Genomic DNA, 23687 nt, shown 5'->3' on the forward strand with positions numbered 1-23687 from the left:
TAAATTGATAATTATGAAGCGTAAACACGAATTATTAGAAACAACTTTTAATTAGATAGTTTTTAAAGTAATACGATAATAATATTATATCCTAATATTAAATGAGTTGTATATTATTTATTGTAACACTCAAGTAATTGTAATGTATTTAGGTGAAGTAAAAAATATAAGCATGTACTAATTCAATATGGTGGATCTAGCAATATTGTGATAAATTATTATTGTGAAGATTGATGAATAAGATAATAATTAATAATTAATTTGAACCTCTGGCATGGCATAGCGTTCTGTAAGTTCAAAGTTTTTCATATTTGATAGTTTTTGAATCACTAACGTGATTTTGCGTTCCTATGTTCAAGCCCTGGTTGTAGGAAACCTGGGCTTCAAAATGAAGTGTTGTTATTTTGTTTAGTACTAGCACTACTAATTCAATATGGTGGATCTAGCAATATTGTGATAAATTATTATTGTGAAGATTGATGAATAAGATAATAATTAATAATTAATTTGAACCTCTGGCATGGCATAGCGTTCTGTAAGTTCAAAGTTTTTCATATTTGATAGTTTTTGAATCACTAACGTGATTTTGCGTTCCTATGTTCAAGCCCTGGTTGTAGGAAACCTGGGCTTCAAAACGAAGTGTTGTTATTTTGTTTAGTACTAGCACTACTAGCGTTACAATTTTTATTTCTAATCTCGTTTATTATGTTTGTATGGTATGGAAGAGCTGACTTCAGAAGCCATCGTGTACTGTTGTTTGCTGCTCTCTTGTATACTTGTTCTTGGATGGGTAACCTTCCACGAATTGAAGTGATACAGCACACCATCTATCATACTACCTTTTGTTGAGCTTAAAAACTATAAATGTTGAAATAAATTTAAACTGTAAAAAATAATTGTATATTAAACATAACAAATTATTTAAATCTAATCAATATGTTTTAATCTAATACATTACAAACGTCTTGAGTGTTATAAATAATCAATTTATATATGTATATAAAAAAATATTAATTTTTTCATTAATTTACGTTTATTTATTTGCCGTATTTAAAATATTTTTTAATAAAGAAATGTTTGATGAATTTAATTAGTGTATAAGTGTTCTTCTAGTTTTATTAATAAATTATACATAAAATAATCAAGTAAAACAAATTTGTAAATTTTAATTAAGTAATAATTTGAATCTTTGAGTTTTATTTTATTTTAATTAGCGTATCTATCTATAAAATCTAACATAACCATTGTGTAAAAATGTCTGGTATTTAATAAAATATCTGTAGTCCAAAACATTTAATTAATTATGTTGGTTAACAATTATTAAATATTCAAATTCTTGGTCAAAAATTTAAATTTAAACTTATAAACCCTGTAGTATAAAAAAGGTAGAAATAATTAAATTAATAATACACAATTTTAATAAATAATATAATAATTAATATACACATTTTTATAACATAGGTACATTTAAATTAATTAAACATTTTCTTCATATTTTATTTTATTTGTTTTTTGTGCTCGGGTTAATTTTTTTAGTGTGTTAAATGATAGGGTGCAATTTTCCATTGATTACCTGATATTTAAATGGTTTGATGTCTTTGTACGGATTTATGTAGTGTTTTATGTTCGAGGAATTGGGAAATTTAATTGTTACAGGGAAAACGCGAGTTGGGTCCCGAGATATTTGATCCATTAAAAAAACACGAGTTGGGTCCGCGGTATTATTTGATAATACTTGAATTGGGCCCGCGGTAATATTTATTACTAAATAATATATAAGATTTTTTATTTTTTAAAATTAATCTAATTAATAATAATTTTTACATCCGACTGTTACCTTAACGTAACAAAAAAACAAAATTTAATATAAAATAAAATAATTAATTATCATTATTGTACAGTTATGTGAATTTAAATTTTTTTATGTATAGAATAGATATGGCCTATAATTTTCTAGTAATAATGGAGTATGTACTATATAATAATTATTTTAAGTTTTATGTTTACACTGTGCTAAGCACTTAGTAAACGTTTATACAAACCAAAATACTAGTTCAATTTATGACATGAATATTATGACTTGAAAAAAAATTAACTGTTTTTTTACTGAGTTAAGTTAATTTTATTTTCTATCTTAACTAATTTTAATTTATTTCAGTTAATTATTTTCATTAACTTGTCCACCTTTGCATAAAATATACTGCGACTCGACTCATGTACTCCTAAAAATATACCGGGACCCAACTCATGCTGTTTTTGAAATCTGGGACCCAATTCGAGTTTGTCTTTGTTATATACTTGTCATCACATTCAACGGCAACTACGCATAGTATGGTCTACCAATTTATTGATGTTACATTTACTAAGATCCCAACACTATAAGCTGGATTACTCCTCTGTACAGGATCCTATAAATAAAACGTTCAAGTATTAATAAGATCGATTTTTATAATTTATGCATTAAATTTAAAATATATAACATACTTACATCAGAATCATTTTTTCAGAATCTTAATATCAGGATTTCACAAGTTTATTTATTGTTTTGCAATTCATACGTATATAAACAGTTGTATTAAATAAGACATAAAGTGGACTGCTCATATCGTGTGTTTCAAATTGGCTACAGTTGACCACTTAGTACAATGTGTATATAGTAATTTTTAAGAGAATACATATTGAATCGTTACAGATAAAGTTAGGAAATACAAATATAATAAAACATCAATTTTAACAATTGTTCTAAGTACCTAGTTTAAATAGTATTTAATTTGGTTATTATGGGCGTATTAATAGTATAGCAGCCCAAGTGCGAGCAACTGTTTGTTGATGTTGATTTAAGATTATGATGATTGATGTGATGTTATGGCAACATAAAAATGTAACATCAATTTTTTTTTACTACTTACTAAGATTTGTATCCTTCCTCATGAAATTTGTTCGAAGTACGGTTTTGCCGCCTTGGGTACACGCTTTTTACACGTAAATAGGTTAGGTGATAACTGATATCATTTGGTCAAAAAAAAAAAAAAAAATGTGCTCACTTCACTTGAAATAGTTTTCAAGCCTTTTTTATGACGTATTGGGTACGCAAGTACTTAATGCTTTTGAAAGTAGTTTATTGTAGATATTTATTTTAATTATTTGTAAAATAAAAATCACGAAAAACGTGAAATGGAAATAGACACACATTAAAGACAGTAGACACTTTCTATTTTTAGAGAATTATATTCAGAAAAATTACATAAACATATATATTATATACATATTAAGTGACTTAAAGTAAAGCAACTAAGTAGTAGGAAAAGCCTGTACATTATTTAGTTGATTTAGTAGGGTTTATACAATATTCTTTATAACCAATTTAGTTTATAATATATTGTATCTGACTTGATTTTTTGTAAATATCCTGAAAAATGTTTAAAGTATTTATTTGTTTATGTGTATAATAAAATATCAAATATATCAACTAAAAATAAATATTACAGTTATTATGGATACTTGGGGTGGATAATCCGGAGGAATTGACAAATGATAGAGAGGAATGGAGGAGACTATGTAGTACAGTGATTGATTGGCCTTAATGGCTAAGAAGAAAACTCAATATTTATAAAAAGTTTTCTTTATTATGTTTAGATATATTTAAGATAATCATTGTAAGAAATTCTTTAAAGCCTCATAATATTACAACTAATTGAGCTGAATAACAATTTGAATATTTCTGATACCACAAGTATAAAATAGTAACTCTTTCAGATCTACCTTTTTTTTGGAAAAATATGTTTTTTTAGAAATCTTATTAAATAAGTAAAAAAATATTATTGACTATATCTTCATATTTATATTTCATAATAGGTATTTTTACAAATTAACAATGGTGGGCATTAACTTGTTAAAAAGTTAATTTTTTTTTAACTTTTTAACTTAACTATAATTAGTAATTTTTATTTTTAACTTATTAACTTATTCAGTTAAATGTTGTATTTTTTTAACTTAGCTTTTATAGTTAACTATCATTATTTTACAGTTAAGTTAATTTAAATTTTTTTATGTATAGATGTAACCTATAAGTTTCTAGTAAAAATTTAGTATGTACTATAATAATAATAATAATAATAATAATAATTTTAAATGTTATGTTTACACAGTGTTAAGCGTCTTGGTAAATGTTTGTACAAATCAAAATACTAGTGCAACTTATGACATAAATATTATGACTTGAAAAAAAATTAACTGTTTTTTTACTGAGTTAAGTTAATTTTATTTTCTATCTTAACTTTTTACTTATCTAGTTAATTTTTTTTTTAACTAACTGAAGGCAATTTAATTGAATTAACTTTTACTAGCCACAGTTAATTATTTCCATTAATTTGCCCACCTTTGCAAATTAGTAATAATAAAGTATATTTACAAACTAGTTAATTTTTACATTTTATTTACAAAAATTAAATTTATACGCTAGTTAATTTACACGTATCTGTAACTCCGAAAGTTTGTGCATAATGCATTAAGCAACATTCTTTCAAACGATGTGACTGAAAATTAAATCAAAACGTATTTATAATATTAATAAGATTATTGAAATGATATGCTCACATAATATCATGATTGTTAATTGCTTATTGCTTATTATTTGGAGGAACGAAAAATCAGATTGTAGTATCACAGAATATGATGTGTTATATGATGGATTAGCCTCCATAGTTACATCCGTAGGTCACAACAACCACACAATCGAAACTTAAGTAGTAGAGACTATATCTACATACATTGCCTTCGTATTAAAAATGATATCTTTGATATTTGCCTGTAATATACCTCTTATTCAAACCGAAAACAATCAAATACTTATATTATCCAACTTTATGTGTATACATCTTTACACCTAAAAAATTCACCCATTTAACACCGACTTACTATCATATATAAATATGAATACGAAATTTGTTTATTTAGAATACACTATTAAAAGAAAGGTTACAAATCTTTATGAAGACTTAACAAAAAAACAATGCAATTTCGAAAGACAACTTCTTTTAAAAATATTAACACTTGCTGCATACAGTTTATCTGAATTCGTATACATCACTGGCGAAGGACTAGGTTTCGTAGCCATTAAAAATGGTGAAATTGTTTATTTAAGAAAATTTAAACTTGTAAATGTAGAAATATCAGTACAAACTTCATGCTTCAATGAACTTTCGTATTATTTAATAACAAAACATTTTTTATGACTCCAAAAACTCATATACTGCAGACTTATGACACTCAAATAGATTGTAACGAAAATTTACTTCCCGATTTACAAAAAAATTAAAAATGGTTTTCCCCAAAACCAAAACCACACAAGATGAATAATCCTCAATCGCTAAAACTTGACACTACCCTAATCTGGTCTTACGAAAGTTCAGACAACTTCATGACGGCAGGCATATATACGTTGTATATGTTTCCTCGGGAATCTGAGACAGTACAACGAAATTTAATTAGACAAACATTAGGTCACAATGTAATAGATCAGGGCATTAATGTAAAAAACCTAATTGATGAACAAATCATAAGCAAATTAGTCCATCAGGAAATATACAACATATTATGGAGCTGGTTCACGAGTTTCGGTAATATATATATATTTCTCAAGGAATGTATGCATGATATTAAATTTTAGAGTAGGCAGTGTACTCCCACATCGAATATATAAATCTGTTGCGATTTTGTCCAATAAAATTATCAGAGTAGAAACAAAACTCTTTTTTTCCATTTTCTTTCTTTATCTTAATAATTAATTTTAAAATACAAGTAGAAATTTCATTTGATCTACGTTTACCGTCACTTTCATCCCACATACTCTTCCTTTTTTTTATTGTCATATATAGTGAAGTTATAAGTAGCAAACTGTCTCTTATAGTAGAAGCTACTTCACTTTGTGGAGTTTGTAATACTTTTTCTAAATCGAACACAGCTATACGGAATTCGGAATCATTTTCTGCCCTTTTTTATCAGCGTTTTTTCTTTTTTTTTGTCAAAATTTTATTAGAGATGTGCTCATCATATTCAATTTGTAAATTATTTTTTTGTTCTGGTGTTGATAGTCTGTATTTTTCACATATTATATCACACATATCTTTCTTGGGTTTGAAAAAAGCATAATTATATTCATTATTAAAAATGTACGAGTATTCCTCTTCATTCACTCTGCCATTGAATTTCAACCGACAATTTAGTGGGCATGGTAGATCCATTTCTTTTGCTTTTTTTATCATCACGACTAATGTTCTTGTTCAATATTCAAAATTGTTTTCTTTTCACATCCATCCACTCAGAATAGTTTATTTGACGTTGTCTTGTTAATTTAGAGCTTATCTGTGTTTTCTTTATCTTTTTATTTGCAGTTTTCGAGTTCTCACCCTGTGTTACAAAAATTGAATACCATGATTACATTATTATTTAATTACATTAAGGAAAAAATGATTTATAATGCATTATAATTAAGTTACCAGTGATGGACACTTTTAGAATTTTGTGCCTACTTCCTATTTGTTATTTTTTGATTTAATAAATTACCTATGTATAAATGATTCTAGTATATAATAATATACAATAATTATACTAGTAATTAATAACTGATAAAATTGTAGATATGATAATTTAACGTTGAGTAAGTACAGTGAAACCTCTGAATAGCGGACACTCTCGGTCGCCGAAATTTTGTCCGCTATTTAAAGGTGTCCGCTATTTAGAGGAAAACATTTTTTTTGACAAATAAATAAATTCAATAATTTTATTTTATATTATTTTTACATTAATTGAATACACGATAAAATTAACATTTATGAAAAAAAACAGTTACTTAAATTTTTATTTTATTTTTACATTAATTAAATACATACATCTTAAAAAAATAAAAACTAACATTTCTGAAAAAAATCTGTTACTTTAGTTTGTTTACTAATTGCAGGCGTAGTTATTTCGTATGTTAAGGCATTTTCTAATTGGACTGTGTTTGAGAACAATGAACTATTCTGCACCTCGATAGAAGAAATATATTTACGTATGTCTTTTACTGCTAGCAATGCCTCTCGTAGACTTCTTATTTTTGGAATTTCTTGATCTTCAGACCCATCATTTTCTTCATCACTTTCTTCTTTATTTTGTGTAGACATGCTCGTAGTATCAGATGAATTTTCGATATCGGCATCGTAAGTCTCTACGCAATCGTCTAGTGTTATGTAGTCATTTTCCGTAATTGTATTGTCAATCACTTTAATAAGATTGCCAAGTTCTTCTATCGGTGTAAGTAGATCATCAACGTCTGTAACATTGTTATTACGGTGCCTAAAGCCGGACCGCAAAAAGCATTTCTTCACTGTTTCGGGTTGAATGTTTTTTGAAGATGAAGACACCCAGTAAATTGCATCCAACACGTTGATAGGTTGACTTGAATTGGCATCCAAATCGGCAACAGCTTTACGTAACAATTGCGTACGATATAATTTCTTAAACTGATGGATTACTCCTTGGTCAAGCGGTTGACAATGAGATGTCATGTTAGGTGGAAAAAACACAAGTTCAATATTTTTCATTTTTAAATGTGGATGAGGAGCCGCGTTGTCTAAAAAGAGTAAAACTTTTCTTTTATTTTGACCCATTCTGTTATCAAATTTCATAAGCCACTCAGTCATTATTTCAGTCGTCATCCAGGCTTTTTTGTTCCAATACCAATCGACGGGAAAGTTGTTAATATCCAATTTTTTGAAGGCTCGTGGACGTTTAGCTTTGCCTATGACGACTGGCCGTTCAAACTCACCCAACATGTTAGAACACAAAAGTACAGTTAAACGTTCTTTTCGTACATATCTCATTTTTAAACGCCATGGTTTTATCAGGTAGAACTCTATAAAACAATCCCGTTTCATCTGCATTAAAAATATCGCATTCTGCGTAATTTGCTATAATTTCGGGTATTTTTGCTTTCCAGTTATTGACGGCCTCTTCATCAACACTTGCTGCTTCACCACAAACTGATTTAAAAGAAATATTATTTCTTTTCCGAAATTTTTCAAGCCAGCCATTAGAGCCTTTAAAATCAAATCCGTGCATTTCAGCGATTTGCTTACTTTTTTCTTGAAGCATCGGTCCTGAAACAGGAAGATTTTTTTCTCGTAATTTTGAAAACCAGTTTAATACTTCATTGTCGATTATAGAGGTTTCTGTTTTTTGTAGCTTTGTCCATTTCCGTTTCTCTTCTCCATTTTCAGCCCAAATTTTGTAAAGAGCGTCTTTATTTGCTATAATATCAGCAATTTGTGTTTTACTAACACTAAATTTGTCTGCTAATGCACGAACGCCCATTGTATTTAATGTTCGAAATTCCAGAATGTCTATTTTTTCTTTTAAAGTTAATCGTTTTCTTTTGCTAGCCATAGCGCAATAAAGTTCGTATAAACAATACGTATAATAAATTCGCACTACAATAAACGTTGGCATCACAAACACAACTAAACGTACATAGGACAATGCATTATAGTTATAATACCTACTTCGTTGACGCGATAATATTTCAATGACTGAACGGATAAGATAAGATTTTCATATACAGTATAATAATGTACACATAAGATAACTTAATAATTCAGGTTTTTATTCAGGTATTCCAAAATAATTTTTAATTTAAGATAAAAATAACTAATATCAACGTCATAAAAGTGTCCGTTATTTAGAGTGTCCTGTATTTAGAGGTTTTCCTATACATAAATAGTGAAAATGTTCCCGTCCCCGAAAAAACGTCCGCTATTTAGAGGTGTCCGTTAAGGGAGGTTTCACTGTATACGTTAAATTATAATCGAAAGTCGTAGACAATTTAATCCGTCATATAAAAAAAGCTCATAGTATAAACATATATTTTAGATTCTTAACGAAGTGAATGTATTAATTTTATAATAATGTGTGTGTTTTTTTTTGTGTGTACAGCATAACTTGTAGAAATAATGCTTCAATTTCAAACTTCGGGGGTGGTTTTCGATGGCTAAGTGAATATCCTTTGTGCATTAAGTAAACATTTCCCAACAGTTTTAAATAAAATCGAGAAAAACAAAAAAAAAAGAGACGGAAAAACGGGAATTTTTACTCAAACCCGTTTTCGACCAAATCGTTTTTTTTATATGGTTGTAACTTAAAAAACTAATCGCTTTGTATACTTGAAAATTTCGCCTAATGTTTGTATTAAAGTTATCTATATATACAGTTAAATTTTCAATTTTTCTGAGAATTTTTTTTAAAGTTTCGATTATTAAATTGTGAGTGTCGAAAAGAACTTGAAAATTTAGTACAAGGTTAGTTATGAGTTTTTCTTATTGTAGTTAAAAAAAAAAAAAATCGAAAATCGTTAGTCACAACTATATAGCAGAGCGTGACTCACTTGACCACTCTTTATTTTTTTAATTTTACACTTAATTATCTATTAATTTTACATTTATTAAATTTTGGATCTGATGGCGTTGGAGGCCACTGTGAGACCTAACCTTGGGAGGGACCCAATTATATTTTTTGCTTACGGGTATATTGTGTCTGTGCTCTGTATACGAAATTTACGTGACATTATCATTGGAACTTCTAAATATATGTAATAGTACGATGGATCGTTTAAAATTAACCGGAAATCTCAATTGATTATACACACTGAGTAAACTAATTCTCCCACTTTATTAGAACACTGAGTATATCTACGGAATGAATTATGCACAGCTATTACATTAACTAGTACCTAGGTATCTAATATTACAGTATTGTTTACATTAGTCTATCATGTGATTGTATCGTGCGAGTGTTAAATAATTTTACTGTAGTTGTATTTTTAAGTCGTGATATCAACAAATATTAATTAGGCGAATAATACAATTATTTATTTATTAAAAATTTGTTAACATCTGTTTCATAAATACTTGCTTACTAATTATAACAGTTGGCTTGCACAAGTACATCCATCGATACGTATGTCATTTGCCACATTATAATATATATATATATATATATATAAATATATGTATCGATGATTCGATATATACGTGTATAATATTATAATTATTTTATTAATCTGTTACTGCTTCTGTAGTTTTGACATGTTTTTATAACACGTTGAGTTAAAAGTTCAAAAAAAAAAAAAAAAATTCTATTACTATTCTTCGTTTAATGTCCATCTATTATGTAGAATATGAGTAAACGTATTTATTATAATAACATTAAATATTATATACTGTTCAGGGGACCTACAACATTCCTAAGCGATTTAAAATCAATGTGTAATGCACCAGTTACGGACTCCATATTAAATTAACATCGTTCATAATACTATAACTTAAAAATAGTATCTATACTTATGCCATTTTTTTTTTTTACACTTTGTATAATATGATATTAGTGTATACGGCGCGAATAATCAACAGCTGTTTGTATAGGTACCGGAATTTTTAAATCCTTTGCGGACGTTTCGAATATACATTAATGAAAATGTTTCTTGACATTTGACCTCGGCGCATTGAAATGTGAACCATTATTATTAGCACTATCGGTCGCGGCCATAGGAACTACGGTTACACACACATACACACAATTTACATTGGAACTGGCGTAGTACAAAATTAATGTACAATGTCGAAACGTGTTATCGGTTGGGCGGAACGCGATCTGATGATCCCAATGATCTTTCCGATTGTCGCAGCCACGTTGTACGAGATCGACGAAAACAGTGGTCGATTATAAATTATAATATAGTATTATTATCAGTTTTTTGTTTTATGATTTACAGTATTTACATGAGTAATTGTAGACTGTGGAGAACTTATCGTCGAAGGAGTCCGATAATAATTGATAGTTAACGCTACCACCACTCAATTCATTATAAACGATATTATGTTCATTAGTAGACTAACAGTTCGCACACCGGTCATCTGTACTCCGTCGCTGTTGACGGTTCTCAAGAAACGTTTTGAAGTTTTCGCAGCTATGAGCCAATTATCGCACGTGTCTACGAATTTGGCTGGTCCGGCGGTCGGCGTCTACAGGTGATTATATTAATTTAAAAGTAATTCATGTATATGTATATGCATATTATATTATATTATATGGTTTCAATGTGCTGACCTCTACGGCCCTGCCAATCCAAAATTCATAAAAGAACATAAATTATTCGTAAATTATAAACAAGTCTGAAGGCACCTGTTCTAACTTTTATGTGAAGCAATGTCGCTTTATAAAACAGCTATTGACGTCGCCACTATTTTATGACGAGTTTAATTAATATGTTAACAATCCAAACGTACAAATACCGAGTCTTTTACTCTCTTTCGAATTGTTTATGACGGTCAAAGTTTTCGACTTCATTCACTCCGAGAGAATCCGTTTAAAATTTACGTGTCATTTTCACGGTGCTAATATTTTATAGAGTGGTTAAATTTTACGTCAACTTTGCAAAACGAGACCGCCCGCAATAAATATCGTTGTCATACAGCTTGTGTTGGTGATGCACTCGTGGCTTATATGTAGTGTACTGTGAGACATCAAGTCGAATATATTATTGTAAAGTTCATTTTATGAAATGCATTTTCTGAATAGATTACACAAGATTTTGTTGTAAGTTGTTGGCTCCATTTGTTGGATACGTACATAATCCTCGGAACACATTACATTATTCGAGTTCAAATATAGTAGTTATTCTACCTGGAACGGTCACTAAAAGTTATTGCTGTGGTTCTGTCAGTTTGAAATAGAAATCACAAATCAAACAAACTTGAACATAGGAAATCAATTCTGTTTGAAGTGAAATGTAATTCTGATTCTGATTCTGATCTCATAAAAAAAAAATTATGTTAGATCTGAAATATATCTTTGATTGTAATAATTACATAATAGTAAACACGAATAAACTATGTAAATATTGTAAAATATATATTTTTGTTTAAAAGAATAATTTTTTTCGATTTTTTTTTTTGTTTTAATCGGAGGGGTTATTTTATAATATTCTTACTTGCATTAAATAGATATTATTTGCTTACACATTTTCATAAAATCCACTCTGGGTTTTGTGAATGTAAAAGTATCTACATATGGACTTTTAAATAAGTATGCATTTATTAAAATAAAATTTATAAATCTTGAAGTTTGCTGAGCTTAAATAAATTGATTAATGTATCAATCTTCAATAATCATACCTAATTTATTAAATTTTTTATTTAAGTCTTATATGTTATAGATTAGTATTGTTTAGAACGTAACAAATTATTATAATTAATGTGCTATTAACTCGTCGACATAAAAATGATATTTTATCATTAATGATATTCTAAATAAATTAGATATGGAAATTATATGTATCTATGAATAAGCATTTTATTTTTATCAAAGAACTTATTATTTTTAACATTAGGTCAAACTGTCAACAGTATACCTAACCATATTATATTTCTTGTACTTATCAGTCAAATAACATCGAATAGTTAATTTAATGTTTCGGTAAGAACAAATTTAATATGATGTGTATTTAAAAAGATAATACTAATAATTATACTAATTTTATAATCCCTTATATTTCATTTATTATGTACTTAGTGACAATGTATGGTATACATATACGAGTAATTTAAATAGAACATTCTTTAGTTATAATATTTAACCTATTTGTTTTTGTGTTAAAATTAGATACTTATTTAGACCTTTAATTAGAAATACTTAGAATACTTTAAACCAAAAAAACATACTTTTACATTTATATTTTTAGTTATTTGTGGTGCGTAAAAAAAAAGTTTGAGAACCGCTGATTCAAACTAAAGTAATATATATTTTAAAATAAAAATAAAAATATAAGATTGACAAGTAATTGTTATTCTAATGAAATATTTTGTCTTATACGAGAAAATTTTTTATACAAACTTTTTAACTCATTTTCAATTGTTTGTTTTTTACGTTATAACTGTGAACTGTGAACGATGTTACGTGTTCTTGAATATGTATATTATCTTTATTCGTGAAGAATTAAAAACATAATTTTGTTCTAATCTTATCGTTTTAATTAGTTTAGGTTAATGTAATTATTTTAAATAGTAGTATAAAAACATGAGACATTTAATATTATAAATTATTTTATAAGGACGTACCTATCCAATTTTTTTTCGGATTACACTTATCTTGTTTACAACTATTATAAAGTTAATATAGGTAAATGGTTATTATGAAATTATTTTTAAATATAGCTTAAAATGCACATGTCTATGTTATACTAATCTATACAAGAAAACACAGTTCGTTTTCAGTTAAAAACGGTTTTAATTTTATTTGTAGCCAAGCAGTTAAGTACGGCGATACAGTTTACTTGTCAGGTACCTTGGGCTTGGATTCTACCGGTAAGCTGGTTGAAGGTGGTGCCGGACCCGAAATAAAAAAAGCATTGGAAAATATTAAGCATGTTTTGGAAGCGTCTCAATCTTCTTTCAGTTCAAGTAAGTACATAAAAATAATATTCAACAAGTCTATAGAAACTTATCAATCGTATTTAACATTATATTTGACTAGGCAGTGTGATTTAATTTTAAACTATCATTCAACGGCAATTGCATATTACAATTCCACATGTATGTTTTTTTTTTTAATCTTAGTAAATATGTAGGTTGTATAAATGTGATATACCTACTGGTATGTATATTCTGTGTATGTTCCTTTTTTCAAATTTATTTTACTCTGGTGTTTTCACATCAGCATTTGAGATTAATACAAATCAGTATCAAATGGAAAAATATGCGTGTAGTTTTTTTTTTTGTAAATATTATGAAATTAAAATATTATTATGTTTCTTTTATATCGCACATAAAATATCAATATAATAATATAAAATAATATAATATACCTGAATACCTCTTTTTTTGTATAGAACACTAATCGTTCAACTAGTACAAGACTTTTAAATGAAACTATAACAATTGTCAAATTTTTCATTAATTTTTAATACCATAATATACATTTTAAATAATATATAGTTATTTAAAACTTAATTTTCACCATTACAAAAATCAATTTACGTTACGTTAAGTAGTTGAAATCGATGTCTACCTATAACTTTTCTAAAAAAGGGGTGATTGAAGTAAAGGATCTGTAGACCAATATTTAGTTACTTTATGCTTTTTATTTCTTACCATAATAAAGTTTAGCGTCATTTTTCAGTATAGGAGATTTTCAAATTTATAATTTATCATACCTATATAGTTAATATTTTGCGACTCGATATATTTTATTCTCAAATTTCAGCTATCGTCGTAATACAATAAGTAATGTAATTAAAAATCTAGTAGCGTTTTTTTTTTTATACCTTTAGTGTATAGCTATATTATTTAACATGGTATTGTTTTTAAAAATATTCAAATTTAATCATGATTTATGTTTAATACCTATAGGTATTAGGTATGCGGTATCTGCGGTGGGTATCATGTTTAATACTATAATCACTGAATTTGTTGATATTAATCAAACAAAATATTAAATAAATTTACCTCTTTTACGCTCGACTTCCTTAACAATGTAAAAAAACTGTAGTTATCGCAATATATTATTATAATATTTATAAAACGATAACTATACATGACAACACATAATTTTGTATTTATAATGAAGTGATAAAAATATTTATCGTTTCTGATTAACTTTAAAACTACATACAAAGTTATTTGTGCTTTTTAAACATTTGTATATTGTATAACTATATTTGTTCACGGTTTGCTAAATAGTAGTAAACCTTAATAAAGACTAGGTATAAAAGGTAGGTACGTTATAATATATTAAAAATGTGAATCTGTATAAATAATTTAGTCTATATGAAACGTATGTGTCATAATATATTATTATACTCTTCGTTCTGGTTAATAGTATAGTCTTGTATAGTGAAATATTAAACGTAAAGTTTTCTCCATTTTTGTTAACTTGGACGTACGAATTTCCATAATAGAAATGTTTGAACAAGCTAAAAACATCGACCTAAAACATTTAATCAAACGTTACGATTTGAAAAAATACAAAAATGTAGTAGTCAAAATCATATACCATGTATCTAATTTTCATATATATTCATTCTTATTGCAATATTCTTTGATATTTGATCCGTGAGCGAATAATCAATAAGTACTTTATTAGTACCTATATACTGTCTAGACTCTAGAGTCTAGAGGTTATGAGTTTACCCGTATACAGAATGTATATATATATAAAATTGTTATATATTGGGCTCTGTTTTTTAAAATGTTTCGATCGCTATCGTTGTACGCAGCGTTATAATTAATTATTTTTGTTCTTATTTATTTATTTTAATATTAGGCGAACAAAACGTATTTTTAACAAGTAAAATATCACCTATAGGTTGCAACACATAATACATAATATAATATATCGTTGGCATGTATTCAAACCATGGTATTAATAAAATATACATTATAATCAAGGATCTACTAAAGTTATAATTAATTTGTGTGAACTTGTAATAATAAATAACTATTTGTTCTATATTCTACTCCAAATATTATTTTTATTTTTTTTTTTTTATTATAATCAAACAGGGATTATATAATGATTGAAGTAGTAACTCGATTATTAACTTATAAATACATACATTTAATTATGTAATGTAAAAACCTATTAATTTGTATTAAAAATTAAATCTTCAATTTTGGATTATTTTCCTAATTATTGTCTAATAAAATACCTGCAGGTATGACTTGCCAATACCTGCGAATTATATACATGTATATATATAAATACATATCACATAGTTCTTGTGATATATATTTTGTTGTGTAAATGTGTTTTCTGGCTTTTGGCAAATGTCCACCACTTGTATGGTATTTTTGACTAGCTACTTGGCCAATTATACTTATCCATTAGGGAGTAATTATCTGTTGATGTCTTCATTCACAATACAAAATATCTGAAAAGCTTATATAAATACATTTAAATATAACATTTTTATTTTTACCATTTTTGAACGAATTTTTATTATTTGTTCGAATGTTTGTACAAACTATATACAAATAATACGTAGGATAACTAATTTTTATTTTATTTTGTATGTGTAATGAAAATTCAAAAGATAAGTATGACAATACTTATGATAAATGACGTCGTCTCATATTATATTTATGATTTAAAAATTAAACAGTAAAAAAAAAAAAAAAAACAGAATCAAATAAAATTTGTTTTATTTATAAATTATTCAATATACTTAGGTAGACAATAACACAAAAATAATAGTCACATTTTGAAACAAAACTATTTTGTTTAAATATAAAGGGTGAATTTATTTATCTTGAATACAGTCATCCTTGTGATTACGTAAAAAAACGAAAAGAGACCCATTTATTTTGGCGGTAACATGTTTGATAATTCTTATAAGTGTATATATTTTTATTATTTCCAGTCGTTAAGACCACGGTTCTGTTAGCTGACATAAAAGACGGCCCAACGGTGAACGAGATTTACAAGCAATGTAATTATGCGGACTCATTTGAATTTCAAAATAGATAGCACTAAGTACTGATTAAAAACAATAATTTGTCTCTTTATTTTCTCTTTAACAGTTTTTGTGCCGCCATATCCGGCTAGAGCAATGTTTCAAGTAGCCAAATTGCCTTTGGTAAGTATTAAACAAAACTGACTTTAAGACACCATAGATGTGATAAATTATACTTCATGTTTTTTTTGCCATTACATTATATGAGAACACTTGTGGCTTCTTTTTTGTCGGAGGTCAATAAAATCACCAAATTATATTCGTGTCACTTGGGCTGTTAAATTATTTGATGATTAATATTTTTGTATTTTTATTTTTATAGGACGCCAAAGTCGAAATAGAAGTGATTGCCGCGGTTAACAAGTAACCGCAATAAGAAGATTTATTTTAATTTTGTTTGTTAAAAGGTTTTATGAACTTGCTTCGAGCAACGGAAATAATATAAATATGTTATTTACAATATAAAACGTGCTGTATACATATAAAAGCAAGGATTTAATGCGTATTCAAGGGATAGAAGTATATGTCTCAGCACAATTGGAAATGTGACAAATTCATAGTTTTATTTTATTTACTTTAAATACCTTCATAGGACTATAAAAAAAAAAACATGCATGTAGAATAATATGTAATAATCGAATTATTTAATTTGAAATATTCCTTATTTAGAAATTTTATAAACTCGATTAGAGAAACTACACGAGTGCTATAATCGTGTTTCTAATTTTTTAATAATTTTTAATTTTTTTTACAATACATTTTTTTCTAATCGTATTTTCTAGTCGTCTTCCACGTGGAAGAATTCCAAGCGTGTTGATACACATTATCGAACCGGCGGTAAAATGAAAATTTCCTTAACGTAGAATAATCGAATAAAGGAAATAAATTAAAGTGTGGAGACGCAATCGTATATGGAAATGTGCTTTACTATGGTCTCCACTAATAATCATATACCAATCTCTGGTTTTAATATCTTTCATGAGCATTTCTGGTTATGACATTATCTTGGTCAGGTAACGCTAAATAGGAACACTAAATTTAATTCGGCGTCATCAGCATCGTGGTTGTCCTGTTATTGTTGGTCAACACACCAACGGTTATTCCGTTTTCCATCACAGTGCCGTTATCTTTGATAGCGTCTTGTTTGCTAAAGATCATTTTATGTGGAAACCGTAACGTCTTCTCCGCGGCCGACGACGTGCCTGTGTCACTGGTCTCGTTGATCGCTACGATCGTAGGTTGCCAGGATTTGTTAGCCACCATCAGTCGTTTCATCGATGAATTAACCTAAATAATTAAAATAAAAAAACAAATTATAAAAATCATATGGGTAGTAGAACAATAAAAATCTCCAGAAAAGATATTGTGTACCATACGAAATATGCTGACCATAATCCCGTTCATGTAATTTTTTTTTAATAGATTCTACCTAAATACTAAACATTTTTTTTAATATTTATTGTACGTTAAAAATAGCGTAAAATTTTCGATTTTGAAATATTAAATTAAAAAATTAAAAATACCTACGTATATAATACTGTCTATAATATTACACACGTTAATGCCTATAGGTTAATAATATGTTAATTGAGTGTCGCAAAGTAGGCTATTTGTTTGTAGTTCATCTATATATTATAATTATGATGGATAATTAAAATTGTGATTTATCCTAAAAAGCTAATTAAATTTATATTACCTAATAAAAGTATTTAGTGATAGTTAGAAAAAGAGTAATAAATGTCTAATGTAAACAATCTGAATCATGTGTTAAATTAATATTACAATAAAAATCGAAATGATGATTACAACAAAAATAAAGGTAAGTTAATTATAGTGGGGCGTGCTTAGGCTTATTATAAAAAAATTATTAATATTACGAGACTTTAAAATAAAGATTTATAATTGATAATATAGCGTGCGTTCACTAAGTTTGAAAGAAGCAATTCTAAAATATGAACTATAAATATTAACAATTAGAATGGAAATTAGAATTTTCTTAGTATAAGAAAAGTAGTATAATTATTAAAAAAATAAATACTAACATTTCTTCAAACAATATGACTACAATTAGGTATTTTTTTTTCAATAACTAACTGATCAGAGTTTTTACTTATAGCGTTATAGTTTTAATTCTCAACGACAACAATTATTTATTAATAGCTCTTTATACCTCGTCAAAATGACTACTGCTGAAACTTCTGCTATGGCTGTGATGTCTCTGCCATTTGTAATCTAGGTTGGGCATACTGTGATCGGGACTTATACCACTGGCTCCTTTGCAAGATCTCCAAGTTTCCTGAAAACATAAATAATTCAGAAATGTACATTAAAAAAAATTTCGATTGAAAAGTATTTGTATATCACTTTAAAATAAATATTTGAATTATAGGTATGTTATAACTTATAAACTATTATTATGGTTCAAAATATATTATAAACATAATGCTCTACAGTCTATGTAATATATTTTTATTACATTTTTATCATAAGTAATTGTATATTAAGAGTACGCTTTACCCGCATCCGTAGTCTCCGCCTTAAAAAATATATATCAGCAAATTGTACATTCTAATAAAGAATCAATTTAACTCCTTTACGCTCAATATTACAATAAATTTATAAAAATTTTTACTGCAAGTTTTTTATATTAATAATATTTAGTTCCCATGTGCCTATGTATTTTAATTTAAATCACAACTTAATAGTTAACCTTAAACCTATATGTAATTATCTAAAAGTGACAATTTATGCCTGCTGATGGATCATGAAACGTAAGTACCTACCTAGGTACTTTCAATAAAATATTTCAAATAATTGACTTAAGTTTAATAATTTATGTTCCACTTTTATATTTCTACTCATAAATTGCGTTTCATCTGTCAAGGTTTTTTATTAAAATTATTGCGATCAAAGTACGCCTGTAAAATTGTTTAAACTTGACACTGGTATAATGAATTATAATGCTTGGTAATTAATTGTTTACAATTTTAACTCGATATAGATGCCAACGGTTATTTTTCCTTTACCATTTTTAGAAAATAAATGTTTCAAAATCAAAACGTAATATTATAGTGTAAATCGTTGTTCGAATAATGAACAATATAATATATATATATATTATATTATATAGGTACCTTTATTATTTTATCGTATAGTAGATATTTAATTTCGATTCGTTTTCCTTTAAAGGTTTCCAATGAATGGCGTAGGTAGTGAACTAATAATATCCCGGAAACGATACCTACATCTAGTGTTTAATTATAGTTGAATAATGTTGAACTACTGTAATATTGTATTATTATTATGATTTAATAATTTTATATTTATTTAGCGAGCTGTTGAAATGAACTTTATAAATAAATATTATCGCTGTTACTCAATTATGCACATATGTACATGATTATAATTATACCATCGCGACCAGACGAGTCGTCAACTAACTTAGGTAACTATAATCTACTCTTTAAATGTCTGAAGGGCTTGTCAGCGACCGCTTTTTGATAACATCCTACCTATCTTTACTTATACTTGCTATATGCCAGACTGTAGGGATTGCACACAATAATATGTCATTTAAATATTATACCGTCAAACGGCCCAACTTGGGGCAGTTTTCTATTGTAAATAACTTTAAGATTAATTTATTAATCTAGAGGTATTTTTAATATAACATTTTTTTTTTTAGTAAAAGTTTGATTTATTAATTTCTGTCGCGTTTGACGAAATAAAAATAAAATGTTTAAAATATTAATAAAATATTTAGTACTCGAAATGTCTATCGTTACGTGTTATTATAATATCGTTTAGATGCATATTGTTTGAGTAAAAATTGTTTTGTGTAAAATATTATAGGTACTATACCTATTATGTTAGGTTACCGACAGTTTACCTCTACTCACTTTGAACGCGGTCCGGAATTTGTAGGACATGAGATTATACAGAAGTGGGTTTATGGTAGCCGACAAGTAGTATAAGATTCCCGATACGTAGTTCAGCACCTGATAGACGTTTGCATCGATTATCGAAGTGCTGGAGTGATCCTCGTGAGTCGCGTATCCGTAGATGGCAACCAGTCTTTGCGCTTGAAACGGCGCCCAGCAGACGAAAAAAGCTACTACCACGACCACTGTAAAGTACAATTAAAATTAATTTTCGTTTATAATCATTATTCCAAACCATAACTGAGTTGTACATCTTGTAACTCAGTGATATCAGTTAATATCAAAAACCACATAAGGGTTTTCATTTCAAGTTTAGGTTGACTAAAAATTTTCAAAATTAAGATAAACGTGATTTTTTACAGAACAAAAAAAATATCAATTCGGTAACGGGATTATGACGTTAAAATTAATCTGATTTTCACATTGAAATTTGTAAATGTGTTGAAAATATAGTTTATTCTATACTAACATAATCGGTATCAGGTGGTTCACACAGAGGTTTGACGATGTCTCGTATCATAAACATGTTATGAATGGAAAGTGCAGGTTATAGATAATGTAATTTTTAGTCTAACGGTTTTTAAAGATTATTATTGCTTATGAAAAGTAAATATAAAGTAAAATATTCATTGTTTATTCAATTTTGCATTTGGTACCTCCCATACTTCACCTCTCACAGTTTAAATTCTAGATTTGTAGAATTTAACTTTAAAAAACCACCAATTTTGATCGGGTAACGACCGAAATCATCGCAGTCTATTACAACATCACCCATATAATATGGGAGTATACTATTATAATAAATATTCATGGTTAACTATAATTACAAATATAATTTCATTACGTCTTATGATTTGATATGTAGGTATTGATGAGAGTACCTATGCTTAAATAATTTAATATTAAATAAAAAATTACTATTCCTAAAAACGCTGGATAATGATTTTTATATATTTAGTATCGAAACTTATAAATAATATCAATAATATAATAATAATAATAAATACAGTTACCATATAAATTCTATGAAAATAATTAAATAACTCAATATATTATAAAATATTAACCAAGTTCACACATTTGTATACGTTATTCGCCTAGTGTATCTTAATGCACAAGGATGTATTCTTTATAATATACTTTAAAAGTTTCAAAACCAAATTTATTATTTGTATTCTTCCGTTATTTTTACTTCGATCTACATTCACTTCAGAAGATATTTATCGTTGGGTTAGGACGTTTAGATGTATAGAAATATAGAATAATTAACTAATTATACCGAGAAATAATGATAAGAACTACTTATAAGAAATACTTTTCTCCCATGTCTACATGACTACAAAGTATTAAAAATATTTGAATTCAGTAAAATTACTAAGAATATTGTGTAACATAGAGTTAAGTTATGAAAAAAAAAGAATTATCGTGAAAATTCCGTAAAACTCTAAAAGTTAATAATATTATTGTAAGTTGTTCGGTATAATTATGGATTCAGAACACGGAACAGTGGATTTTCGATTTAGATTGATTGTTTCTTAAGTTTAGTGTGACCTATAAGGCTATAACCTTCACCAAAAAAACTTTGAGAGCTAACTATGCTTATATCGTTAAAGCTTGTTTTCAAAATCTTACGTTACCGTTAACTCGTTTTTAATTTACAATATTTTCAACACTGTTGCACACTTGCACAGAATTATTCAATGAATATAAAAAGCATTTTTAGTAGCTTATCGAGTTATTACAAAATATTGTAATAATAAAATATCTATAATATTGGTATATAGTATATTTAACTTATGCTTACATTATGTGCACGTATTTTATGCAAATGTATTTTCAACACTGCGCGATTTTTCAACAATATAAATCTATTCGAAGAAATACTTCTTAGGTGAAATTGCACGGAAAATAGAAATATTTCGAATGACGTAGTGCAATGGACGAAAAATAAACTCGAAAAATTTTGTTGCACTGTGGGTTAGGATGCTTAACACGTTCGGGTGTGCTAGGTAGCTGCTATAAATGGCTCTATTTTCTCGTGTTTATACGATAATCCAACGTGGAAAGCTTCAAACAGCCATGTTGACAATAATATGTTTTATTCATTAACCACGATTCGGGGTGTACTATAATGTATTAAACATCATTCCGCGAGCAAACATTGTTTGTAATAATAAGCACTGTGTAACACCATCACAGAAATTTGGTCCAGTTCGTGCATCAATCAGTCGTTTGATGAAGAAGAGGGTCAGATTTGAAGTACGATTCCCCTTCACAATTGTAATATTTGTATTGCTATTTATTTATTTGTTTTAATATAATAATGATCATTAAAATGTAAAATTTATTTTAGTTTTGTACCTACTTAATACAGCGATCGGCGTGTATTTTTCTTGTTACAGTCTAAGTTAGCCAAATAGCGTTTAGAGTGTTTAGACTTAATGCTAGTTTAGATGTATGCGGTTTGGAGACTGGAGACCATTCTAATTTTATTAACGAGTGAATTTTTTTTTATCGCAGTTCATAAAATATTACGAGACATTGTTATGTTCCTACTTATGATTATCTTATAGATTTTATAGGTACCCAAGTACTTGACCGGTATTATTTTGCAAAAATGTATTTGTCTTAATTCCAAGATTAAAATTTGATACAGCGATATTCATCTTTTCCCCGTGCGCTTAATTTATACTAACAGTATTTCCCTAAACTATGATTACCTACGTAGTTTTATAATATTATATCTATAAAAAAAATTTCCAAACAGAACTTTGATAATGGCATAAATAGATAGGCACCTACTCAGTACTCTAACAATTTTAACACGGTGCATATCGGAACATATGTAAGTATTATGTACCTTAATAAAGTACTATGTCTAGTAAATATTCATTTTTATGTTACATATATAATTTATTTCAATTTGATCAATACTATACAATGATATTTATATAATTGTATAGGTATTTATTTACTAAATTAGGTCTTCTTATTGTTAATTTTTATTACTTCATAGCGTTTGAATTAAAAAAAAATATATTTATTTAAAATAAAAAAAAATATTGATTATTCAATATTATTCATGTTATAATAATTTTTGCATTTAATTTTAATAAAAAAAACGGCGTGAATAATATTAAGGGCGGCAGTTTGGTTTATATTTAATTTTATTGTTAATCCTCCAATACCCGGTCATGATTTTAATT

The 23687-nt window shown here is 27.3% G+C and overlaps 3 protein-coding genes across 5 annotated transcripts in view; 1 reads left to right on the forward strand and 2 right to left on the reverse strand.

Moving 5' to 3' along the window:
- Positions 1-5999: 5999 nt before the first annotated feature.
- On the reverse strand, positions 6000-8424 carry LOC114126353 (tigger transposable element-derived protein 4-like). Its single transcript, XM_027990284.2, has 3 exons — positions 7972-8424; positions 6914-7916; positions 6000-6268 (listed from the first exon to the last, which is right to left on the reverse strand). Exons 1-3 carry the CDS (start codon positions 8422-8424, stop codon positions 6000-6002), a joined length of 1725 nt encoding a protein of 574 aa, XP_027846085.2.
- Positions 8425-9790: 1366 nt separating this feature from the next.
- On the forward strand, positions 9791-17027 carry LOC114126354 (2-iminobutanoate/2-iminopropanoate deaminase). 2 transcript variants are annotated; one of them, XM_027990285.2, is made up of 6 exons: positions 9791-9990; positions 10805-11060; positions 13333-13490; positions 16448-16516; positions 16608-16663; positions 16863-17027. In XM_027990285.2, the coding sequence occupies exons 2-6, from the start codon at positions 10909-10911 to the stop codon at positions 16905-16907; spliced, it is 480 nt and encodes a 159-aa protein (XP_027846086.1). In that variant the 5' UTR covers positions 9791-9990; positions 10805-10908; the 3' UTR covers positions 16908-17027. The 2 variants fall into 2 exon arrangements, with proteins under 2 accessions (XP_027846086.1, XP_050060311.1); XM_050204354.1 differs by lacking the exon at positions 9791-9990 and having other exon boundaries at positions 10755-11060.
- The window catches only part of LOC114126352 (pyrokinin-1 receptor-like), a 46013-nt gene continuing 38538 nt past the window's right edge, over positions 16213-23687 (reverse strand). The window contains exons 6-8 of one of the 2 annotated variants that reach the window (XM_027990282.2): positions 20440-20666; positions 18711-18836; positions 16213-17827 (exon numbers count right to left, since the gene is read on the reverse strand). In XM_027990282.2, the coding sequence (XP_027846083.1) occupies positions 17579-17827; positions 18711-18836; positions 20440-20666 (602 nt within the window). In that variant the 3' untranslated portion in view covers positions 16213-17578. Of the gene's footprint in view, positions 17828-18710; positions 18837-20429; positions 20667-23687 lie in introns of both variants that reach the window. The other variant, XM_027990283.2, reaches the window with a different exon arrangement.

This window comes from Aphis gossypii, chromosome 3 (genome assembly GCF_020184175.1).
Source record: "Aphis gossypii isolate Hap1 chromosome 3, ASM2018417v2, whole genome shotgun sequence".
NCBI lineage: Eukaryota > Metazoa > Arthropoda > Insecta > Hemiptera > Aphididae > Aphis > Aphis gossypii.